Raw genomic sequence first — 23827 nt, 5'->3', positions numbered from 1 at the left:
CCTCTCAAAACACACGTACTCAACATGACTCTCGATACTTCTAATCACCCAAATAGCAATACAAAATTTAAGTATATACATAAATATGTTTCATACTTTTTCAAGCAATTCAAAGCTAAAACAAAGTTTTTTTAATAAACAAACAAAACATTTTCACTGATGAAACCAGAGTAAACATATTATATCAACCCATTATAAAACAAAATTTGATCATAACTCACGCAGATCATAATTAAATAAAATTATGTTCAAGAATACATGTTACAATTTCACATTGTAAAGAACTAATGAAAAGCCAAAAACTTATTGTAAAGAACTAATGAAAAGCCAAAAACTTCCGTTAGAGATCATTATCGATAGTACACTTTTATAAAAGCAAGTTATACCAACACTTATACACAAACTAAGTTTAATGATACGTTTAAAACAATTTTCATATCAAATGTTTGAAAGTAACCACTCACCTTAATAACATGATCCCCTAAGATTATACGCTTTCCCGTTTCAATTTGGCCATGTCACTCGCATCAATTTCCATTTATGTATATAAATGTAATGGTATGAATCACCAGTAATCTCCACAAGAGCAACAACCCCCTTTAAAGTGATGAAACCGATTGATATCTCTAACAATGACTTCCCGCCCATATATCTCTGAAATGAACACCATTGCAGTGTGGCAGTCCCCACAAATTCTCAAGTTCTTTGTCACCCGGAGAACAGTTTCAGCAGGAGTGTTAAGAATCCCGAATGCAACGGCGAGCTTCTCACTGTGTGCAATGAGGTTGAATTCTTTCTCTTCCTCGCTGATGTCGTGCAGTACATAGCTTGTATCAGGAAAATAGCCAGCTGCCTTCATCTTCTCTGGCAATGCCTCCAAGAACATGTAGATTTCTTTGCCTTGAGGGTGAGATGTATCGCCACCAAGAAACATATGTGCTTTGCCATTTATCTCGATCCAACTGCAACCTGGACTTTTCTTTGTCCCTTGGGATTTCACAATTGCTCTCAGTTTGTCAACTTCCTGCCACCTTCCGGCTTCAGCATACATGTTGGAAAGTAGAACGTAGTTGCCGGTGTTTTCTGGTTCTAGGACAAAAAGCTTTCTTGCTGCAGTTTCTGCCATTTCCAGATTACGGTGTTTTCGACAGGCAGCTAATAGTGAACCCCAAATACTTGGTCCTGCAGGCATTGGCATTTCGCCTACAAGTTTACTTGCTTCAGCTAATCTCCCTGCTCGACCTAAGAGATCGGCAACACAGGCATAATGCTCAACTCTGGGATTGATCGAATATGTGGTGCTCATGTGATTGAAGTACTTTAAACCAACATCAACAAGACCTGAATGGCTGCAACCGGATAACAATCCTGTGAATGTAATATCGTCCGGTTGAATGCCTGCTTGGATCATCTCCCGAAAGGTTGACACTGCTTGAAGCCCATGTCCATAGGACGCATAAGCAGTTATCATGGTATTCCAAGCAATCAAATTCTTTTCATTTCTATTAAGCTTGTCGAAACAGTTGCGAGCATCGACTAAGCTTCCACATTTTGCATACATTGCAGTAAGCGCAATCAGCACAGAAGCATTTGAATTCAAACCCATCCGACAAGCCAACTCATGAATCTGCCTTCCGCGTTCAAGTGTCGATAATTGTGCACAAGCTGGGAGGACGCTCATTATAGTCACCCAGTTCGGTCTTACTCCTGAATCTTCTTTCACCATTTCATCAAACAAACTCAATGCCTGCTGTGCCAAGCCGCTCTGTGAGTATCCAGAAATCATAGTCGTCCAAGAGACAATATTCCTCCATGGCATTCTCTCGAAAATCGCCAGTGCAGCATCAATACACCCACTCTTCGTATAACCAGCAAGTAAAGCATTCCAAGATGAAACATCTCTAATAGTCATATTATCAAACACCTTACCCGCATCATTTATTTCACCACATTTCCCATACAGAATAATCAAAGAAGTAGCCACATACAAATCAAACTGCAACCCAATTCTCAAAATCAGCCCATGAACACATTTCCCCATCCAGACACTCAACAACTCCACAGAAGACTTAAGAACAAAAGGGAAAGTAAAGTAATCCCCTGTAAAGCCCCAAGAATGCATAGAAAAATAAGTGGCAACAGTTCTCTCTGCAAACCCATATCGAGCATAAGCTCGAATCATGGAATTAAACAAGAGAGAGGAAGGCTCACCAATCCCATTGAAAACCGAAACAGAGGAATCAATATCACCCGAACTGGCATAAAACGCAACCATCTTGGAGCCAACCAGCGCAGTGGGCTGAAGGCCGCGGAGAAGCATATGGGCGTGAACTTGATGGCCCAATTTCAACATGTTTAGGCCAGTAAGGAACTGGAAAACGGGGGCATAAGATAGAATCGGAGGTGGGCCCGGCGCAGAGAGCGGCTGCAGAAGGTTTTGAAGAGTCGCAGAGATTGTAAGGGGAGAGATTGAGCATTTGAATGGTGGAGATGATGGTGGAGGGACAGTGTCGATATGAGCGGAACCAGAGTAAGAATGAAGGATTCGAAAGAGGAGGTGACTAGGGGTTGGAATGGAGATTGATAACCGAATGCCATTGTGCATTGGCAGTCCTACGGTTCTTCCACGGTGGTCTTTGCAAAGGAGAGGAATGGAAGAAAAGGAATTCTTCGCTTTTACATCACTTTTTAAATTCCCAAATCAATATCAAAATAAAATTGCTTCTAACAATTTTTTCATAACAAGATTCAACCAATAACGAATTTACACTCAATTTTAAACTTGCTTTATACAACTTAGGGGAATTTTAATATACATAGTAGGAGAATAGAAGGACTTACCAAAAAAAAAAAAAAAAGTGTCTAAGAAAATCTTTATATATAGTTGGAATTTTATTTTTATGTTATTAGATTTTCAATGAACATAAACTTGGTAGATGACAATACACATTGGAGTTTTGTGGCATAATACAGATCTCTAAATTAGTTGCTAATAGTACATAATCAACTTAACATTCGGTAACTATACACGTTTATAAATTAATTATCAATAGTTTAATTAAGTATGCGAGTGAAATTAACTGAGTAGTTCGTGACTCATTTGTATCCCTCATCAGTAACTTTGAAATCATGCTCCAACGAGAGGTTTAAGTGCTTTTGTTGATAGCCTTGCTATTGGGTCTCATCCTTAATCTCAATTGAGTTTGACTACAATGATATTACTAGTGCTTTAACTCATAAGAACTTGAATACGTTTGAGTTGTCGGGCATTGTTGATTATATCGAAGTCTTGATTATGTCCAGTCGTATGTTTGTCTTCTGTATGGTACTCATAATTTGCAAATAGGTTAGCTCACTTGGACTACCTTAATGCATGGTATATGAGGATTTTAGCTCCTTGTATCTACGAAGAGAAGAGTGAGGTTTCTAGTGTTATCTTAAATAAGTTTTCTATATTTATTAGTGGAGATTGTGACTCTAGTTAGTTTTTAAAAATTTTAATTTATGATATTTTTCTTAAAAAAAAATACTATTTTAAAATTTATAAAACGAACTTAAATATTTACAAATTATAATAAATTGTTAGTTTTTAAAAGTTTTAATTTATGATTTTTTAAAAAAATATAAAATGAATTTAAATATTTACAAATTATAATAAATGGTTAGATATATCATTATTAATAGATTTTATCAACCTATATAAACTTTACAACAGATACATATAAAATTTAAAATTTGTAAATATTAACATATATAAACTTGTGTAAGATAGATACACATAAAATTTAAAATTCGTAAATATGTACAATCTAAGTGTTTTAGAAGAATTATAAAAAATAGAACAAGTAGAACAAGTAAAAAAATAGAATATAATGAATTTTGTATCTGACTGATTTTTGAAAATACATCAAATGTTTTTAGTATATTTTCAAGAATTTTGTGCTTTGCGTTAATTAAAAACAAAGAGGTTTCCCTCTTTCTTTTCATTCTTCACAATCCCCCGCGTCAAGTTCACAGCCGCCTGTGTTTCTTCTTCAACTCCGGAGATTCTCCATAGACCCACCATACCCTCCGCCGCCAGCAGTCATCAGTGCGACTCCGACCAGCGACCGTGTCTCACCTACACTATTGACGACTGTTTGCTGCTCTTCTACAGTAGCGACTAGTTGCTATTCTACACCCTTGCAGACGGAGACACACGGCGCACGACGGCGCAACATCCTCCGGCACCGAAACCACGAGCTCCACATTTTGAATTCTTCTGTTGATAACTTTGGACTGATCCAACAAGATTTAACGGCGAAATTGGGGTAAGAACTAGTCGGGAACCCTCCTGATTATCTTGTGGTTAGACTAATAACCATTGAATTAAGTTTCAGCAGTAATTTTAGTTAATATTGGAAATTTATTGTTCTCAAGGATTTTCAAATCTCATTAGCAAACGTCTGTGGGTAGTTGTTATCGGGTCGTTACATGGTCTCTCTGCACTTTCTTTCTACTGTTCTCTGCGCCATGATTTTACGTGAAAATACTAAGTTCTTCAGCTGCAGGTTTCGATGGATTCGCTGTTAGGATTTGAAGAAGTGCCGGGAGAGAATGAAGAAGAGAATTTGTCGACGTACAGCCGCAAATTGGTACCCTGGTCAACTTGGAACGAATGGCTTTTCGTTAGTCAGTCACTCTTCTCTGACTCTCCAGACTCCGTCGCCGCCGCTCTGAGCAGAGTAAGCTTACTTATCTCCCCCGCATGTTTATGCTCCATTGTGCTAACTTTCGAAGAGTGACTATGATGAACTTTTGTGATAAACTTTGAGCACCTTGGACTCTCCACAATGGCATGTACCATAGTTTCCTTGCCTCAGTACTTCCTATCCAATTCTATTTTTGTTGTCTGGATTGAAATTGCTTATTTTCTGTTTTTTTTTTTTTTTTTTTGCTTATGTTTTGTGATTTTGAATTCAGATATCAACATGGAGAAGCAAAGGATGTCTTCCAGTTGTCATTGAAGTTACAGCATCGATTATCGAAATCCAACAAAAGGATCCTTACTTCATGTAAGCTTCAAGTTCCAGTTCTTACTATCTTAATTCATGGTAATATTCACTGTATTTTCCTGCTCGAGCAATTTTTTCCCCTAGTTCTTCCATGCCGTGTTAAAAAAAAAAAGAGAATGAAAGTAGAAGCATGCATTCTGAGATTGGAAATTACGAGAATTTGAACTTCAAAAGATCTACAATCTATCAAATGGTTTGTTATCTTAAAGATCGCAAACAATCAAACTACGCATTGACTATTTCCTTCTATTGCATCTCTCACTAATATTAATGCTGCCATGTGTTTGAGTACAAATATTCTTTAATATTATATAGTGTGTTTTTTATGTTCAATATTTTCGTGTGCAAAAAAAACTCTTTATGTTCAATATTTTCATTTATTCATTCATTGCAGAAAGAACCAATCAATGGATGCTTCAGTTCGTGGTACAGAGAACCAATTAAATCTTGTTTCACTTTCAGAGGAAGCACTAGCCATGTTATATTGCATGGCCATTATGAGGTATATTTTCTTTTTCTTTTATGGTAAAGTACCATGCAAAGCTTTCTTAACTTGTTACTTGTTATTATAACCCTCTAAGCATGAATATTAAGATTGGTTATCATATGGTGAAACTACTTTTCTTTCTTTGGTATTACACATTTACAAAATAGTCTTGCCGTTGGTTTTGAAAGAAATACTGAAGTATATTTATTGGTGTAAAGTTCCTATTTCCTAGAATGTCAATGGCCATGTTCATTTATATTACTTAGTTTCTGGGATGCACTTACTATATTATGGCCTTGAACTGATTACATGAACTCAGGTTTGCCATATAGAAAAAAGGTTAATTAGAATATTGGAACATGCCTTCCACGTTAACCTATTTGCATTAACTGTACAAGTTTGAGGTAAGATGTTTTATAGCCTGGAAATACTCATTCCACACGCTTCATTATTTTACTGATTAAAGATCAGATGGAGCCAGCTAGCTGTTATGTGGACCTTTATATTGATTTTAAACAAGATTGTGGAACAGAAGTTAACTTCTTCCGAAGAATTGCAAACTGCTCACTATATTCTTGATTTGAAGGCTTGTAAATGGTGTTGTCGAGAAGACACGTAAGAAAACAGAAGTTTCAATTGCCGTGGCAGCTGATGCTATTGGTTTACCCCGTTTACTGATTGATATTCGTCATGGTGAGTATCATCAAACATCATTTTGTATGCTATCATTTTCTTTTTTCTAGTTTTATGAACCTTTTTTGTAGTCTGCAAGTTTTATCACCCCGAAGTTATATATTGCATTGAGATTATTTTTCTTTCTTTCTTTTAATATTGTTGGAGCTTACTATGATTGTGTGACAGTTTATTGTACATTTGTTCTCACTGCTGGGCTATCTTACATTGACTGATTGTAATTATTTTCTCGTTTCTCTTGGCATTGGTTATAGAGGGTTCTCATCGTGAACTTCCAGCTCTTCAGATGGTTCGGCATGCCTCAGCCAAGGTATGACTATGAAGTATGAACTCTCAACATTTTTGCTGGTTCACCATTTGATAGTTTTCTTCATTAGCGCCTTTTCTTTATAGTGATCTGTTTCTCTTTAAGATTGTTTCATTTGACATCATTTGAAAAGTGGAATACGATATCATTCGCGAATTTTCATCACTTGTCTATTCTATCCTTCACATATTTTGTTTACAACATTTTGTACTTGAACATAACACTTTGCCGTAGAAGTATTTTAAATATTATTAGATTAACTGAGTTGGGAGGTAAACTGAAACCTTCTTGAATTTGGTGATTTCAGGCGCTTTGTTGGTTGAAATCTTACTATTGGGAACCTCAGGAGAAAGCTATTCCGTTTCAAGGTGATATAAGTACTTCCATTAGAAAGGAAATCAAATCCAAACTTCGTGGTTTGGCTTTCAATTTAGAAATGAAACAAAATCCTCAGCTGGAATCTGCCGTGGTCAAGCCAAAGCGTATGTATTTAATTTCTCCCTTTCTCATGACCACATTTTATATATCCTTTAAACTTTTTTGTTATTTTGTGAAGCTGTCTTGTAAATGGTCTTGTTTCTATCTTTAACTAATTTGTGGGGGCATTAACTTTATCTTAAATGGAAGATCTTGAGATGAGACAGGTCATTCAAAGAAGGCTAAATTAATATTATGCATCCAACATAATAGACAGGATCGAGAGATTTTAGAACACGAGTCCTGCTTTCTAACATGGTCTTTTGGTTTTTAATTTTGTTAGAATAAGGTTATTTGCTAGGCTTTTTTTTCCTTGTTGAAATGAATTGGGAGTTTTCACTGAATAAGTGCAAATTAAAAGTTTAATCAAACAGTGCTTTAATAATCAAACCAAGAATCCTCACCTTACCTTCTGTGGGTAGCTCTCTTGCTTTCTTGAGAACACTTTGATTCCTTTCTATCTATAGACCCAAACAAAGCTTTTGACCATGTTGACCCATAACACTCTTGCTTTCCTTTTCCCAATTTGTCACATCAAGGACGCCGATTGTATTTATTCTTTTTGTCAATCAAATAAAATGCACCCAAACATCAAAACTTAACCTCCCAAGTTCTCATCTTGGAGGAATAATGGAAAAAGAGGAAACCAGGAATATCCTCCTCTGCAACCAAACAGAGCACATAACCATTGGTACTAAATGTCCAAAAAAGTTCCCCTTGTACTTCGATCACCTATCGAAGTCTTTAGTGTTACCTGACTAATAGGCGATCTATAGTTTGTCATTCGATTTTCTCTTAATCTCAATGACTCTGTACAAATAATTAAACGCTGTTTTACTATTCTTCCTCACTGTTGATTCTAACCGATAGATCTTTAGATTTAGCTGATAAAATGTAATACTAACAGATACCTTCCTGGTACCTTTTCAGGTTTGAAGACAAAGACTGGCAAGACACTGAAGGTTCTCATTCAGTTATATTCTACTTTCTCTTCAGAATTTGTCTCTGTATTGTTGGAATTCTTGCTAAAGGCGATGAGGTCATCAGACTTGGCATTTCCCAAAAATTCCAAAAAATCTAGCAGCTCTGTATTGGATGGTTGGAAGCTTACGGTTGCTAAGATCTCAAATAAGGAACCAGAATTGCTTTTAGATCTGCTTGAGGCAGTTCTTGAGAAGATTAAGACTCAAGTAGCCTTGGAATATGGTATGATTAAATTTCAACTTTAGACTTTACAGCTTTGTCCTTTTCTAATTTTCTGATCCTTGAGGCATATAATATACTTGGCCAGTGACCGGGTATAGCATTACTTCTAGGAGATAGCTATTGGACAATTATAGAACTACACGTATAACATATTTTTATTGGGAACTATTTACTTCCTTTTGTTTATTGATTCTGTCTTTGTCCTCATATTTTGATTTAGTTTGATTAATGATACCGGTTTGCTAACAAGTTTGTTTCTTCCCTCACTCTTCACGCTACTCTTTCGTATGAGCATGGTTTTCTTATTTGCTTTTTCTGGTTCTTTCAGAAAGTCAGTACTTCTTGCCCTCAGACCACAAAATGGAAAGCTGTCAAGTGGCACAACTTTCCTCTTTGTTTGCATGGCTCGTTGACAAACTTAATGGAATAAAACTTAAGCGCAAGGGAGAAGTCTTCTCCGGGAAACACATTCCGAAAGGTGTTCTCATGGAGTTGCTACGTAAATGCCTTCTGGTTTCAGCTCCTTGGAACAAGCGGCTTCTGGATTCAGCCACCAATCTTGCACAGTTATTGGACGACGATTCTCTAGTGAAGAAACTGAACAAGCTATTCTTTGTGAATGCACCGATTTCATCTATCCCAGATGAAGAAAATCCCAACCATTCCGCATCTGAGGACAGTTTTAATCAGGCAGAGTCGCTCCGTGAAGCAAGTCGGAAACTAGAGACGATTAAACTCCGCAAAAGAAAGAACAACTTGGCATCAAATCCAGTAGACGGTAATGTTGGAGGTTCCAGTAGATGGACTGTGGTAAGTTCATGGACTCCATGTCCAATTGGTATGTTGCCTCGTTCAATTGGCTGTTCTGGTCGGCCTTCCGTTCTCGATCTCAATCCCGAGAACGAACCAACTTCAGAAGAGCTGAGAAGCAAAGAGAAGTGTGAACTCAACAACTCTAGTCAGAAGAGGGAAGCCAGTTCTGATATTCATCATCTTGATAACTCCATTGTCAAGAAAATGAAGGATACAAATGATAAATCTCAGTTGGAGACCGAAGATGTCGAGTCACCTGAAGGTATCAAAGGGCGTTTGTTGATAGGTGGAATATGGAAGAATGTTGGGGAAGAAGAATTATCTGCCATTCAATCTGCGGTAAGGATATTAATATAAATTCTTCTACAATTTTTGCTTTTAAAATCCAAGTTCCAAATAGCCTGGATGAAATTTTGTTCCATTTATCTATGTTGAGAGAGAAAAGAACAGAAAAAGAAAGAAAAGAAAATTGTATTCTGTTCATCTCTGTTGTGAAAATTCATGCAGTTGTAATGTAACCATTTGAGTTTGATTATTTATATTTGAGTGTTCGAGGAGCTTTGTTGGACCAGATAGGCCCATTTCTTGATTCTATTTTGGGCTAGCATCAAATTTAGGCCCAAACTTGAGTTAGAAAATGCACAATTTGGGCGACCCGATTAGTTCAATCTCTTAGGACCCAATTGGAAACCTCTCTTGGTACGTTGTCGTACCAATTGAACTATGCTCATATTGATTGTTTCAATATTTTTATATAATTTATTTTGAAGATTAGGGATAGTAGTCACTTTAACCCGTATTTATATCACACCGAGTAAGTTTTAGGTGCATGACCTATAAGATTGTTAGTTGATTGCATGACCTAAGATTGTTAGTTGATTCTTGAAAATTGATTCATATCATTCGTTTAGGTACGAACCCTCAAATTCTAAGTATAGACGTATTTTTGAAGCCTCCACTTCATAGCAAAAAGATAAAGAAAAAGGGAATTATCTTTATCTTGTAATAATTGAGAGTTGAAATGGAAGTTAATATCCCAAAATTCTCTCTCTATAATATAAAGAAAGATAGAGGGAAAAAAGGTTGATGGCAATGATAGAAGTGATGTTTAAACTTTAGGAGACAAAGGCATTGGAAAGGAAGTGAATGGGTGTGTGATCATCCCAAAGCAAATCACAACCCAAACAAAATCTGCCAACTCCCTCTTCTTTCCTCCATCAACCATTATATATCATTCTCAATATTCTGTACCTTCTCTTTTTCTTTAAATAAAAATCAATTTCTTTTCTCCATGGTCCATGGAGAGAGAATTTATAATATATATATATATATATATATATAATTCATAATATATATATAATAGTTCATCAAATTACCAGTTTAATTCTTAAGTTTCAAGAATATAAGTTTTAAAAAATATGTGCATTTCAATCTTGACTTTGTCAAAAATAGAAAATTTGACCAAATATTTTAATAGTTTGTTGTCTTTTGATGGTTTTTTTCTCTATAAAGTGTAAATAGTTTGTTTTAAAAAAAATCCCTTTCATCATTATATTTTCAAAATATACTTCTTTTTTTATGGGTTGTTTTAAGAATAACAAGGGTTGGAAGATATTTTTCTGAAGAAAAAACTAGAACAATTGTATGATAAAAAAATTAGATAAAAGATATTTTAAAAGAAAAACTAATGATTTCCTATGATAAGTTAAAATAATAAAAATAAATATTCCATAGATCTTTCAAAACAAATTCTTAAATTTAAAGACTAAAAACATACATTTTATAACTTAAAATACCAAACACACCAATTATTAAAAAATCAAAGACTAAATAGTTATTCTAAAAAACAAACTTCACCATTATAAAAGTCATCATGTTCTCCTATATAAAAATTACTCAAATTAGTTTTAACACACTATCATGTAAGATGAATTTGGATCAAGTCAAATAAGGGTCCATATATTATTAATTACCAATATATATAGAAATGAAAAAGACTCACACACCAACATCACCCATAACCATATGCAAAGAAAAAGTACAAAATACAAATGATCATCATCCATATCATATACTACATGTACTTCCATTCAAATAGACATCATTGAAAAAAAGAAAAAAAAACCATTATTCAATGGTAGACTAAATTTATATACACAAAAGAAATAACTTGTTTAATATTTTCTTTAATTAAAAAATCATATCAAGATGAGCTGAGCCCACCACCTCAGTTTTCTGTGGCTGCTCAAATTTCTGGTGGGTTGGTTGGGTTTTCTTTTTCTCTTATATATATATATATATAAAAGAATGTATATGTGTGTATATATATAAAGCAATAAGAAATGCTTTTGAAAGGTGTGCCAATCTTAGAGGCCAATTTGTATATCAAAGGGATCTTCACCTTTAGCCACCACCACCAATCATTCCTTCAACCAAGCAACCTTCTTGATTGGACTCTTAGAATACATTTTCTTTATTATAGGATACCTCATCTACTTCCATTCCTCTTTCTTAGGGCTATTGGGTTTGGTTTCTTACCTTTCACTTTCATATCCTATTATTCTTTATTCTACCCAAATATATATATATATATATATACACGTCAAATAAAATAATCGGATTTACGTGATTCTAAAGAATGCATTACCATTTTTCGTGACTCTTTTTTATAGTAATGTAGTTTACATGATACGTGAATATGTGACATAATTGGTTGTTTCATGACACGTCATTTCAATCAACAATAAAGTTATTTGGTAACAAATAATATTTATTGTGATGTTTTATATGTCAACAGATTGGAAGTTAATCATTTTCTCTGTCGATTAAACACATAGTTTAATGTTGAAAATGTGATACAAAAACATTAATGATAATATATTTACAGTGTTAGTAACATGCTTTTGGTAATTGACGTTTATTTGTAAAATTGTAAAAAAAAAAACTACTTTTTTAATGATGGATACGTGTTTGTTTCATAAGTGTTATTAAATCTATGCTTTTTTTCGATTTTAAACTGTCTAATTACTTTTTGTATGTGTAGATTTAATTTTACTTCTTTTTTGGAATATGAGTGCATCCAAATATTACTCTTTTTTAAATTAATTTTTTTTATTGAATTTAGGATGTAAAGACTAAAATTGTAATCTAACTTTTTCATTATTTATTTGGGAAGAAATTATAAAATTTTATTATGTTTTTTAATATAATTTTCCCCCTATACACATAAATATTTTCTTTTTAACACCATGTATATAACGAAAATTACTTTAAACTGCAACACTATCGAAGATATTTATAAATATAGCAAAGTTTCTAAAGTTACAAATATAACAAAATTTTGGAATCTATAAATGATAGGTGTTGATGGACACCGATAAACTTATTAGTAGTGACAAATCCAAAAAATTTTAATAGAGTTTTTATAGTTGAATAAATATATAATATGACAACTTTACCACTAAACTAGCTTCAAAATTATTTTAGCTACACATATATAAAGAACATAAAGTTTAGGAGTTGAATTAATTCTAAATCCGTCGATACCTCTTGATGTCTATGTTATGAAATTTTGTTATATTATGCTATAATCGAAAACAACGGTTTATACACCTTTTTATTTGTTTCTCTCTTGTGAACTTAATGCTATATTTATAGTTATAGAATAGTTCTTATAGCTTTGAATTAATTAGCCATATATTAAGAGGAAAAATCAATAGAATACATGTGTGGTTAATTAAAGCTTATTAAATGTAAATTGATTGTATAATTGGGTAGATTTTTTTTTTTTGCGTTGGATTTCCCTACGTGTCGATTTAGTGTCGGATGAAAAAATCGAAACTTTTAATACATATTTAAAAAGCAAGATGAAATACTTACCATATATAACAAAATATCATAGTCTATTTACGATAGATTACGATAAATAAGATAGATTATTATTTGTGTCTATCTGTGTCATGATAGACTCGTACAACAGTTTATAATAATCTATCATGGATTGATTGTGATATTTTGTGAATATTTTTTTAGAAATTTTGTCATTTAAAATAACTTTCCTAACTTTATGTTAATTAACCTATACAACTAGATTTTTTTTTTCGCTCAAATTTGACATAAAGATTAAATTTCTAATTTATTTAGAGTTCATTTAGATTGACTAAAGAAAAAAAATATTTTTAAAAAATCGCATTTTATTTAAATTGTTTAGATCAAAACGGGTTAAAATACAATTCAAAAGCTATTTAGTAATGTTGTCAAACGCTTAATTTTTTTAAAAAAATTCCAAATGCACTTAAAAATAGTTATATATTTTCCATTTACTTTTTCTCTATACTTTAAGAATGGAAAAGATACATTTTAGTCGCTAGTTAAACTAAATATCAGCTCTTACAACGTGTCCAACAACGTTTTCTGTCATTTTTGTATTGAAATTGTCCACGTTTTTTTTAAACATCTTTCAAAGAGACACGAGACACATCCTAATAAGACAAAAAAAGAAAGAAAAAAAATCCTATTTTCTTAAATATTTTCAAATATACTTGTTTTGAATAATATCTTCTAAAAAATCTAAATATAACATTTTACCTCTAAAAAATAATTATATCGAATATTATTGAGCTAAACTCACCTTAACAAAATTTCAATCCGAACAAATTGGATCCAACATCCATATTATTGCCCACACCATGTTATAAAAAGGTCTTCAAATTCATCATCATTTGATACTCTTCCAATATAGTTTTTGAGGAGCAAAAACGAGAATCTCTTACATTTAATACACAAAAATGAGACAATCATGTCCAATGTTTTTTATATTTTAAAAATGTAAAATAAGATCAATATAACTTTATGTTAAATAATTAAATATGATGGTAACATATATGGATGTATTATGTATGATTGGTCATGTCAATAGATGGACATTGCTTATTGTTATTGTCCATATTTTTTTTCCCACATTTTTTTCAACACTTAAGAATATTTTTTTCTATAACTAAAATTTGGCCACTAATTCCAATCTGTCATTGTTAATTTTGTCCCACAATTAATGTTATTGTACATTTTGTGGTGAAGTAAATTCATAATATTATTTAAATAATCATTGGACCACAAGTTTATTAAAATGAAAATGAAGATTACATCGTCACATCATTTCACGAGAGTGTTATCAAATCATCGGGATTAAGGTCGTCACGTTTATTAAGCCGTGATGACAATTGATGTAACCACAATGAAACTTTTTATTGATAATAGGGGTGGACATGATAGATCGAGAAACCGAGTTGACTGACCAAACCGAAGTTGGTCGGTCGAAAAACAAGAGACCGATCGAGGTCTGTTTCAGAAAGTTTCAAATAGAGAATTTCTAACAAGTATTTATAAGTGTTAAAATACGACCGACCAACTCGACAAAAATTGACTGACCGACCAACCCTTATTTATCATTGTCGATGTCGGTTTGAACATTTACTAAACTGACTATGGTTGGTTCGGTGACGATTGTGTAAAAAGAACTGACTCCGACCGACCGATGATCATCCCTAATTAATAGATAACAATTGTAGTGAGTTTGAGTCACATACCTAATTTAATTGATTTCGACTGTAAATGATTTGTTTTATTATAAATTATTGAAAAAAGAAAGCAATATCATTTTGTTAATCTAATTACAAAAATGACAAATATTTTAATGGTTTGACATAAGCAACCACCTATTAATTATTACATTATCTTATTAGTTACAAATTACATAGTTTCCTTGTAGTTTCTTATTGTTTCAACGAAAATTAAAAAAAAAAGAGAGAAGAATTGTGATATCATATTAATTATATTTTTATCTCTAACAACTTTGGTTGAATGGGTCAAATTTAATTCTCTATGGATATAAAATTTGTTCCTTACATCTAGCCGTCCAAAAACACGTTATAGTTACAACAAAAATACGAGTTTTGTAGGGTGATAATTAACATACACTCGCTCATCCAAGGTTTAAAAGATTTGATCTCTCATTCATTTAAACAATAAGTTTTACCAATTGGTGGGACTCCATTTAATATTTAAAATATAATCCTCGTCTTTACGGTTATCTTACTAAAAATATTACAAAACTAAAGTATATTTAAAGAGAGTAAAGTTTTAGATTTTCAAAGATATTTATTGAATATGTTTTAAATTCTCAATTAAATGAATTAATTATAAGCCTTCGAGCACACGACTATTGAAATTAAAAAATATATTTTAAATAAGAAAAATTTTAAAAATTATTTATAAACACAACAAAATATCACCATCTACCTCTCGCTAATATTTTGTTATATTTAAAGATGATCTTTAAAATTATAAATTAACGTTAAACATTATTAAATATTTTATCTCAATCTTTTCTGAAATTAATAAATATGTATGTCTTGATGGGACACTTTTGGGATTAGAATATAAAATTGAATTATCATAACTAAAATATTAAACTCTTAATATTGTGTTTTATTTAAATATTTTTTAAAATAATTATAAATATAACGATTACATCCCAAAAGTATTTACAAATACAGCATAATATAAATGGTATTATTCATAGGAATATTAATATAGATCATATCACTGCTAACAATATTTCTAAAAGTGCTACTCAACGTCATTGCTTTTTTAGTCTAATGATTTAAAAATAATATAAAATAACTTCTATCCCAAATCCAAATTAAAATAATAATATACTACTCCTCAAACACATGTTATTACTATACCTTATAATGATGCGTGTGACATTATTATATTATCATTATCATTATGCATGCTTGTGACATTATTTAACAATAGTATATGATTTGATAAGATAGTTGCACCTACTACTATTATATATCCAATCTCTCAAATAAAATTATTGTCCCAAATTTTGCACGTGTATTAATGTGTCTTTTTTAAATAGAAAAAACAAATAATGTTTTTAAACTTCTCTTTAGAAAAATGGTAAAATTGGCCAAATATTTGTATATGAAAATGTATGTAATAAATGGCATAAATATTTGGTTTTTGTTTACTTATTATTATTCTTACAAAAGAAAAAAACTCCTTATTTTTGTAGAAAGTAAAATACTTGAAAACTTTATAATGTTTTTACTTTGAATTAGTAAAATATTTGCATCAAAATTCTATTTTATTTTATACAATAAATTTTCGTTGATCAATTTTATAGGAAAAGGGAATTTAAGGAATTCTTCGTAATATTATTTTATAAAAAAATCATAATAATTTTATCATACTAAAATTAAATATTCAAAATTATAGATATATTAAGATTAAAAAGTAGCTAAATTAGAGAATGTAAAGTGGTTATGAATAGAAAAAAAAACTATTTACAAAATTAACAAAAAGATTTTAAATGAGCTTTAGGAAATTTGGTGGATTTTGTAAACAATGTCGATATTTTGATATTTTTTAAAATGTTCGTTTTTAAATGTGCTAAAAGTAATTTAAAATCATAATGATTTTTCTAAAGTTTCAAAACTATCATTAAAATCCTCATTTTCTTGATTTATTTAACTAATTTCAAACAAAATAAACTATAAAACAACTTCAAACATTTTACATCCTGAATTTAACTCAATAATACATAAATCCAACCGTATCAAATATCTTGCAAACAATTAAAAGAAATACAAAAACGAACAGGACTATATGACCAATAGCTCTATTACATATTTCTTACCCTAAACTAAGTTCCCAAATCTCTAATATGAATAGAATAAAAAAAAGGAGAGATTTAGGTTAGGCATTGGCATCATTAACCCACAAATCAAAAAGGATGGGACTGCTGAGGTGTATTGACTCTGTGACATGTCAAGAGATAATTGGGTAATGAAGAAAGATTGCAATAAGTATAGAAGGAAGAGGAAAAAGCCCAAAACCCTCATAGCATCCAATAATATCACGCGATCGAAAATGTTAATGTTAGAAAGAGATGGAATCTTGGAAATGGTGCTGTGAATGAAAGAGAGGCATTGGCTTTTGAGCCTTAATTATGAAAATAAATATCTCATAACTTTGTATTTCTTTTAAAAATTACTCATTTGTCTAGAAATACTTTTATTATTATATTTATGAAAAAAATATATATTAGTTTTTTTCATCGAATAAATTAAAATATTTATAAATTGTAGTAAAACCTTTAATTTTATTAATGAAAAGATATCCGAAAAATATATATTAGTTTTTTTCATCGAATAAATTAAAATATTTATAAATTGTAGTAAAACCTTTAATTTTATTAATGAAAAGATATCACTCAGTGTGATAGTAAGTTTTGTTATTGAAAAAATATGAAATTTTGATATAACTTATAAATATTTTATCAAATTTGCTATTTTTTATCATTCTCTTTTTTTTATATGAAAAAATATTTGAGACATTTTTAAAATAGCAAATTTGACAAAATATTTACAACCTATAGAAATTAACAGACTTCTATCATTGTCATAAGTCTGAAAATTTTGGTATATGTTGTAAATATTTTGTCAAATTTACTATTTTTTACTGTTTTCCTTGCAAACAAAAATATAAACTATTTACAAAATATTGTAAAATGTATACAATTCTTTGTAGTTCATTTAATTTTTTTTTTGTTATATTTTGTAAATACTTTCAATATTTAATTATTCATAAGAATTCTACTCGATTCACATGCATTAATAGATAACTCAATAACTAACATTTAATTTTCTCAATCCATAGGATGATGTTGAAATTGACAATTTAATCATATCTTTTTAATAATAAATGAAAGAGTTTATCTATGTCCATCACCTAAGAATGAACATTCAGGGTTGACGATTAAACCGTTACTGAATCGATTATGTTCGATTTAGTGGATGTTCAAATTGATCCTAACTATAAAAAAAGTACAAATTGACTAGTAGATGTTTAAATTGATCCTACCTATAAATAAGTACAAATTGTCCGTGATTTAGTAGATGTTCAAATTGATCCTAAACGGTACAGAAGTAATTGATCACACGATTTAAGTCTGTTAAAGTCTCAATTTTAGTCGGTTGGTTGGTTTTTAGATGCATAATGCTCACTACGGCATCACCTCCTTTAATCAACAATCTCCTTTACTTCATTTAAAACTTTCTGGTTAAACGGATTTTGCTCACAAGTTGTTAGAAAGAGATGGAATCTTGGAAAGAGAGCGTAAGGAAAGAGAGAGAGGGAGAGAGAAATAGCTTTTAATAATTGAGTTTTTAAGGTTTTAAGGTTTTAAGACTTCCTTTGATTGATAACCACACAATAACACCCTCCAAAAATCTATTTCCCCTTCTTCTTCCAGCCTTGATTGCCTATTAAATACTTGGGTTTCTTCTTCTTTTGTTTTTGCACACAGCCTGTTTGATTATTTGCCCAAGAGAAGGATTGAGGGGGATTGAGAGCTCTGTGGGTGGTGGTGAAGGATTTGATGGTCCTTTATTGAAGAAGACGACATCGTTTTGAGGTGAGAAGAAAGGACCCCAAATTCTTCATCATTTTCATCATCATCCTCAAATCCCATCTCTTTCTTTTATCTCTTCTTCTTCTTTGCCACTAATCCAAGATCTCTCCCTGTCCTTGTCTCTTTGTGTCATTTCTAAATTTCTTACAATTTCAAGGTGTTGGGTGCACCTAATTGTGGGTTCTTATATATCTCAACAACCCCGATCTGTTTTTCCAACTTATTCTTTTGGTTTAAATCTTTATTAAGAAACAAAAATTAGAGATTTTGGAGATATGGGTCATTGCATCTAGACTCTTTAGATTCATTATCCTTAATTTTTTGGGATTCCAGGTGTCAGAAAACCACAATAGATTTGAGACTGCCCCACCCAATCGACAAGCTTCAATCGTGGGTTCATCCAATAGAACCTATTTAACTCATCTTCCCTGATTTTTATTTCAATGACAGCTGGGTTTTGGCTTCTGTACGTTTGAATGCTTTAAAGGAAGAAAGATTGAGAAACTGAAGAAGCTGTACTAACTCTCTTTTGGTTCCTGGATTGATTAAGCCAAATTTCCCCACCAAAGTTTGTCTTTTGAGGTGGCTTAAGGCACCTCTAGTTTGCTCTGTTAGAAGCTTTGACGAGGAGGCCCACCGTTGGGGTTGGTGGGCTTCTTTCAACCAATTAAAACCCACATTTGAAAGGTGCCTAAGGTTTCCATAACTTACTTTTTTTTTCTCTTTCTTAATGATATAGGAGTTTGAAGAAGTAAAAAGGATTTTCTTTCTGTATTATTCCCTTTAATAACCATTTGTATTTCCTCAATTGGTTCCTTCATTGATCTTTTCTCCTATCTTTTATTGCTAAATCCATTTTTTTATCCATAAGATAATACCTCGTTTGTGATGCTTCTTTGTTTCTTCCTCACATGTATTTCCTTCATTCTCTTTTTAAAGTCCCTCTCTCTCAAACCTCTCCCACTATGGGCAGATGAGATGAGGTTCTTGTCCCACTGGTTCTGGAAAGAACTATCATTCTTTCCTATCTACAAGGTGATCAAGAATAGTCTTTGTACTTATACTTTTTGTATTTCATCCAAGATGTCCTTCAAGAAGAAATATCTTTCAAAAGTAGAGAATGTTGAGGAAAGTGGTGAGATGTCGGTGTTGGACTTGCCAGAATTGGCCTTAGAATGCATTCTAGAGAAACTTCCACCTGATGCTCTTTGTAGTATGGCGGGTGTTTGTAGTTCATTGAGAGAGAGATGTATAAGTGACCATCTCTGGGAGAAGCACATGAAGAGAAAATGGGGTAAAGTTATTGGTCAAGCTGCTTACAGAGAGTGGCAATGGCATCTTGCTTCTAGAGCGGGTGAGAGTAACCTCAAGCAAAACAAACAGAAGAGCTTAATTAGACTTTTTTCTTTTGGTTGGTCTCTTTCTTGGATTAGATCAAAGGTTAATGAAAATAGCAACACGCCACGGACTTTTCTACCAGTCGATTCCATCATGGCTTGGTATCTTGCCCTTGAGACTGGCAGATTTTGGTTCCCGGCTCAGGTCTATAACCGCGAGGTAAACAATTCGTGGTCCTATGCTTCCAGTTGTAAACTAGCTTCTCTTTTATGTATTCAGATTTCACCCTTTCCTGATCTGAATACTATACAGTTGAAAACAGTATATTGGGCTTGTTTTTCAAAATTATTTTATCTGACATCTGAGGTATTCAATTGTGCAGAATGGCCATGTTGGTTTCATGTTGTCTTGTTATGATGCGGAACTGTGCTATGATCTCCGCACGGACACCTTCCAAGCAAGGTGATTAAGTAAACTGCCCTTGTCTAACTGGATGGCACTAGTATTGTGCTGTTACCATGCTTTCTTTTACTTATTTTCATTACTTCAGTAGCATATCAGATTTTTCATTCAGTTGAGTAAATAGAGTGTTGGTACTGTTAGTTGTTACTATCTTCCCTTTACTTGTTTTCATCATGGTAGTCAGTATTCGTAAATCTCTCATTCACTTATGTGAATGAATTGTTTGTTACAGGTATCCCCCACATGGTAGGCGAGCAATCGCAATCGAGAATGGTGTGCAATGGGAGAGGCTTCGATCACCACCCATTGATACTCCTCCACACGATCTTCATGTGTCCGACTGTTTGAACGAATTATGGCCTGGTGACCACATTGAGATACAGTGGAGAAAAAACAAAGATTTTCCTTACGGTTTGTTCTTGAGCTTTGATCTATTTGGAGCTTTTAAACTTATCTTATAGAATTTCTAACTGTTTTGAGTCCTAGGTCCAACCATATCTCTTTTGGCTTGTTTGCATATCAAGAGCTTACAATTTGATGAAAGGTCATAGAAGCAAAAGGAAAATATTCACTGTGAACTTGGAAAAGGAAGTACAAAGTAGCAAAATACTCAGTCAAATGTGTTTCAAAGTCTTTTTTATAATAAAAGAATTATGTTTACAATAAGACGATCTAGGCAAGTTAGGGGAAAAAAATCTGATGCCACCTAATTAATATACTTACAACTGGTGATGAGAAAAGTAACCACTCAGAGATCATAGAAGCCTCGACACCCTAAATGAAAAGATAAATAAGGAAGACTATTGTTGTAGTAAACTTTTTATAGTGCTGCTTTGAATGATTAATTAATTAATTAAGGTGTCGTAAAATGTGGCATGTGCACTGCAGGTTGGTGGTATGGAGTTGTAGGTCACTTGGAAACATGTGATGGGGATGCTAATCACTGCAGCTGCCATTATAGTGGTGAGTTTTATTCAGCACTTTTAGTTTATGCATTCATTTGGATTGTTGTTACTTGTTATGTGTGGAACTTAGAAGTGAAAGTAGATTCAGAATTACTGGAATCTTGATTATGTGATTCGACTCGAAATAGAAACCAACTACATGAAAGAATAAAGCATAAAGAAAAGAATAAAGAAAAACCCACAAAAAGAGTTGACGTAGCCAAAAAAAGAACAATACAAAGAACTTCAATATTTGATAATAAGAAACAGAGGTCAATCACAAAGTAAATTAGACTGAAGAACACAAGATTCAATTCTTCCCCCCCCCCCCCCCCCCCCCCCCCCCCCCCCTGTCTTAGAAGTATTTGTTATTTGAATCTTTATATTTGTAGAAAATTATTCTGATAACTGTAGGTCTAAGTATTGGAGACCCTTTCTATTTGCAAAATCTCAAAACCCGAATGCTGTTTAGAAGATTAGGCATTACTTGAAACGTGGATGAAATGAATGTCGACTTTACTTGCACTGGCATAGACTGAACCAGTTTGTCTGGGTTGCTGTTTCAGAACCCTATCAAAAAGCATCTCATTTTTAAAATGTGGACCAAACTTTTTATGCTATTTGATTGGTCCCCTAGACATTATTGTCAGTATGTTATAATTTCTACCAACATATTTATAGCTTTTGTCTGAGTGGAATACTTGTGTCCAACCACTGATCAATTGAATTGTCTTAGTGGAACATTTATGGCCAACCACTGTGAGGTAACTGAATGTTTCCCCAAGCCTTCTGTTATTGGTTTGAGTCGGTGTTGTTCTTAACAATTGGGAAATTAATGAATTATTGAACTTACTTTTATGGTGCACACTTTTCAACTGGATGTATATAGCACTAGATATTGATTTTACTGCCTTTTAGTGTTTTGAGATTCAAACTCCTAACCTTTTCGTCCAAAAAAAAAAAATGTTTTAACCAATTGAGTCATGTTTTGGTTGACATGGCCGTTTAGTCCTTTTTGTCTTCTTAGCAATGACTAACTTTATTGATACTTTTTAAAAAGAAACGCTACTAATCTATCTCTGATCTGATCAATTTTATGGGACAATTACCCTATGGCAATAGTTGATATTAAAAAACTAGTAGGATGTTTGATATTATAATAGGTTGCCTCTGCCTTGCAGTTTGAATCTATGACTTCAAAACCATTTAGGTCCCATCAGTTCAAGATTTGTAGAACATCATTTCTGTTGTGAATATTGACCAACGGTTGAAATAGTACATGGTTCAATTTTCTTCCCTAAATGATGAAAAAGTATGTGGAGATATAGATTATGAATGCCTCTTAAGACAACACGTCGTTCAAATTAGTGATTTCTTCCATCATCAAACTTTTCTTGCATAGTGTTCAACTTGGTTTTGTCATTATCATGTAGAAGATTAAAAGTCGTTTATATGTAAATTTTGTCCACAGACACTGTGGTATTGGAGTTCAATCAATACACCCCTGGTTCGAGATGGAGACTCGCGATCATTGACCGAAAAGACCATCGAGAGGAAGGCAACGAGGTTGATGGGTTCTACGGAGGAATCAGAAAGCTTTATTCCAACGAAGAAATTTCAATGTGGAAACAACTTTGGCCTACAGATATCTTGGAGTAGGTAGGTACTTAAGAGATAAAGTCTAGGGAGCTGGGTGGTTCTTTATAGTTTATACCTCTTGAACTTGAAGGAAGCCTATGCTTCTTCCATTTGTATAAACTAATTATTCTGTTTCCACTATATGAAAAGTGATTTTTAGAAACAGCAAAAAGATATAGGCTTCTGTTTAGATTCATTAATATGAAGACCATAGGCTGTCTACTCTCCTTTTCTTTTCTTTTTTGCTCACTTTGATATTCTAACCTATTGCTTTAAATGTTATTTTATTTCTTGTTCTTTTATGGTGGGAATCTCATCACTTTAATGTGATTTGTGGTCCTTAGTAAAAATTGCTTCCCACTGATGATGGCCTGTAAATTGATGTGTTGCACAAAGAAAAGAACCCATGATATTATACTACAAAGTTTGAAGTAGTTGAGAGTCTATTTCTTCCTTTTTGTTGTTGTCATGGGAGAATTTTGAAGGAATATTGTAGCTTTCCCAGTCATATGACTGACATCATTTAATCTCTCTTTCTCTCTCTTTCTCTCTCTCTATATAGTTCAAGCTGATGAAAGGAAGATTTAAGGGCTACAAAATCATATGCTTTTTTGAAATAAAAATAACAACATATGCTAAGATTCATTCTTATGATTGCTCATCATAATGCAGTGAAATCTAGCCTCTCGACATTAAGAATATATGCATAAATCGATCAATAATATCAAAATTCTATGACTTGATCTAGGTTAGCTTAGTAATAATAGAAACTAGCATATGAGTTTCAAATGATTTTTATTAATATTTGACTTGAACCACTAAATGATTAGATGATGCACTTGAAATATAGCTCAAAAAGTCAAGAGAATGCTTGGATAATAATTGGTTTATATAGAATCCTTTTCGGCTGTGACCACCATAAAA

At 32.5% G+C, this 23827-nt stretch overlaps 3 protein-coding genes across 4 annotated transcripts; 2 read left to right on the top strand and 1 right to left on the bottom strand.

The window, feature by feature from the left end:
* Positions 1 to 205: 205 nt before the first annotated feature.
* On the bottom strand, positions 206 to 2728 carry LOC101206760 (pentatricopeptide repeat-containing protein At3g62890). Its single transcript, XM_004140230.3, has one exon. It carries the CDS (start codon positions 2603 to 2605, stop codon positions 566 to 568), a length of 2040 nt encoding a protein of 679 aa, XP_004140278.1. The 5' UTR covers positions 2606 to 2728; the 3' UTR covers positions 206 to 565.
* Positions 2729 to 3954: 1226 nt separating this feature from the next.
* On the top strand, positions 3955 to 9608 carry LOC101206515 (pre-rRNA-processing protein las1). 2 transcript variants are annotated; one of them, XM_031888243.1, is made up of 9 exons: positions 3955 to 4310; positions 4545 to 4724; positions 4963 to 5054; positions 5449 to 5556; positions 6128 to 6234; positions 6489 to 6544; positions 6849 to 7023; positions 7949 to 8224; positions 8553 to 9608. In XM_031888243.1, exons 2-9 carry the CDS (start codon positions 4557 to 4559, stop codon positions 9392 to 9394), a joined length of 1824 nt encoding a protein of 607 aa, XP_031744103.1. In that variant the 5' UTR covers positions 3955 to 4310; positions 4545 to 4556; the 3' UTR covers positions 9395 to 9608. The 2 variants fall into 2 exon arrangements, with proteins under 2 accessions (XP_031744103.1, XP_004140277.1); XM_004140229.3 differs by having other exon boundaries at positions 3956 to 4310; positions 4551 to 4724.
* Positions 9609 to 18259: 8651 nt separating this feature from the next.
* On the top strand, positions 18260 to 23357 carry LOC101204530 (F-box protein At2g32560). Its single transcript, XM_004140140.3, has 5 exons — positions 18260 to 20078; positions 20242 to 20321; positions 20554 to 20732; positions 21210 to 21284; positions 22737 to 23357. Exons 1-5 carry the CDS (start codon positions 19410 to 19412, stop codon positions 22922 to 22924), a joined length of 1191 nt encoding a protein of 396 aa, XP_004140188.1. The 5' UTR covers positions 18260 to 19409; the 3' UTR covers positions 22925 to 23357.
* The last annotated feature ends 470 nt before the right edge of the window (positions 23358 to 23827 follow it).

Source organism: Cucumis sativus, chromosome 6 (assembly GCF_000004075.3).
Source record: "Cucumis sativus cultivar 9930 chromosome 6, Cucumber_9930_V3, whole genome shotgun sequence".
NCBI classification, from domain to species: Eukaryota; Viridiplantae; Streptophyta; class Magnoliopsida; order Cucurbitales; family Cucurbitaceae; genus Cucumis; species Cucumis sativus.
The sequence above is the reverse complement of the archived record's forward strand: the minus strand, read 5'-3'. Positions and strand labels throughout refer to the sequence as shown.

What these genes read in the sequence shown, in the direction of transcription:
- LOC101206760 (XM_004140230.3), bottom strand. Translation starts at nt 2,605, where the DNA reads ATGCACAATGGCATTCGGTTATCAATCTCCATTCCAACCCCTAGTCAC.
- LOC101206515 (XM_031888243.1), top strand. Translation starts at nt 4,557, where the DNA reads ATGGATTCGCTGTTAGGATTTGAAGAAGTGCCGGGAGAGAATGAAGAA. An exon ending in ACTGATTGATATTCGTCATG is followed by an intron (nt 6,235 to 6,488) that starts GTGAGTATCATC and finishes CATTGGTTATAG; the next exon opens with AGGGTTCTCATCGTGAACTT. An exon ending in TCAAGTAGCCTTGGAATATG is followed by an intron (nt 8,225 to 8,552) that starts GTATGATTAAAT and finishes TGGTTCTTTCAG; the next exon opens with AAAGTCAGTACTTCTTGCCC.
- LOC101204530 (XM_004140140.3), top strand. Translation starts at nt 19,410, where the DNA reads ATGCTTCTTTGTTTCTTCCTCACATGTATTTCCTTCATTCTCTTTTTA. An exon ending in CTCAGGTCTATAACCGCGAG is followed by an intron (nt 20,079 to 20,241) that starts GTAAACAATTCG and finishes TCAATTGTGCAG; the next exon opens with AATGGCCATGTTGGTTTCAT. An exon ending in ACGGACACCTTCCAAGCAAG is followed by an intron (nt 20,322 to 20,553) that starts GTGATTAAGTAA and finishes TGTTTGTTACAG; the next exon opens with GTATCCCCCACATGGTAGGC.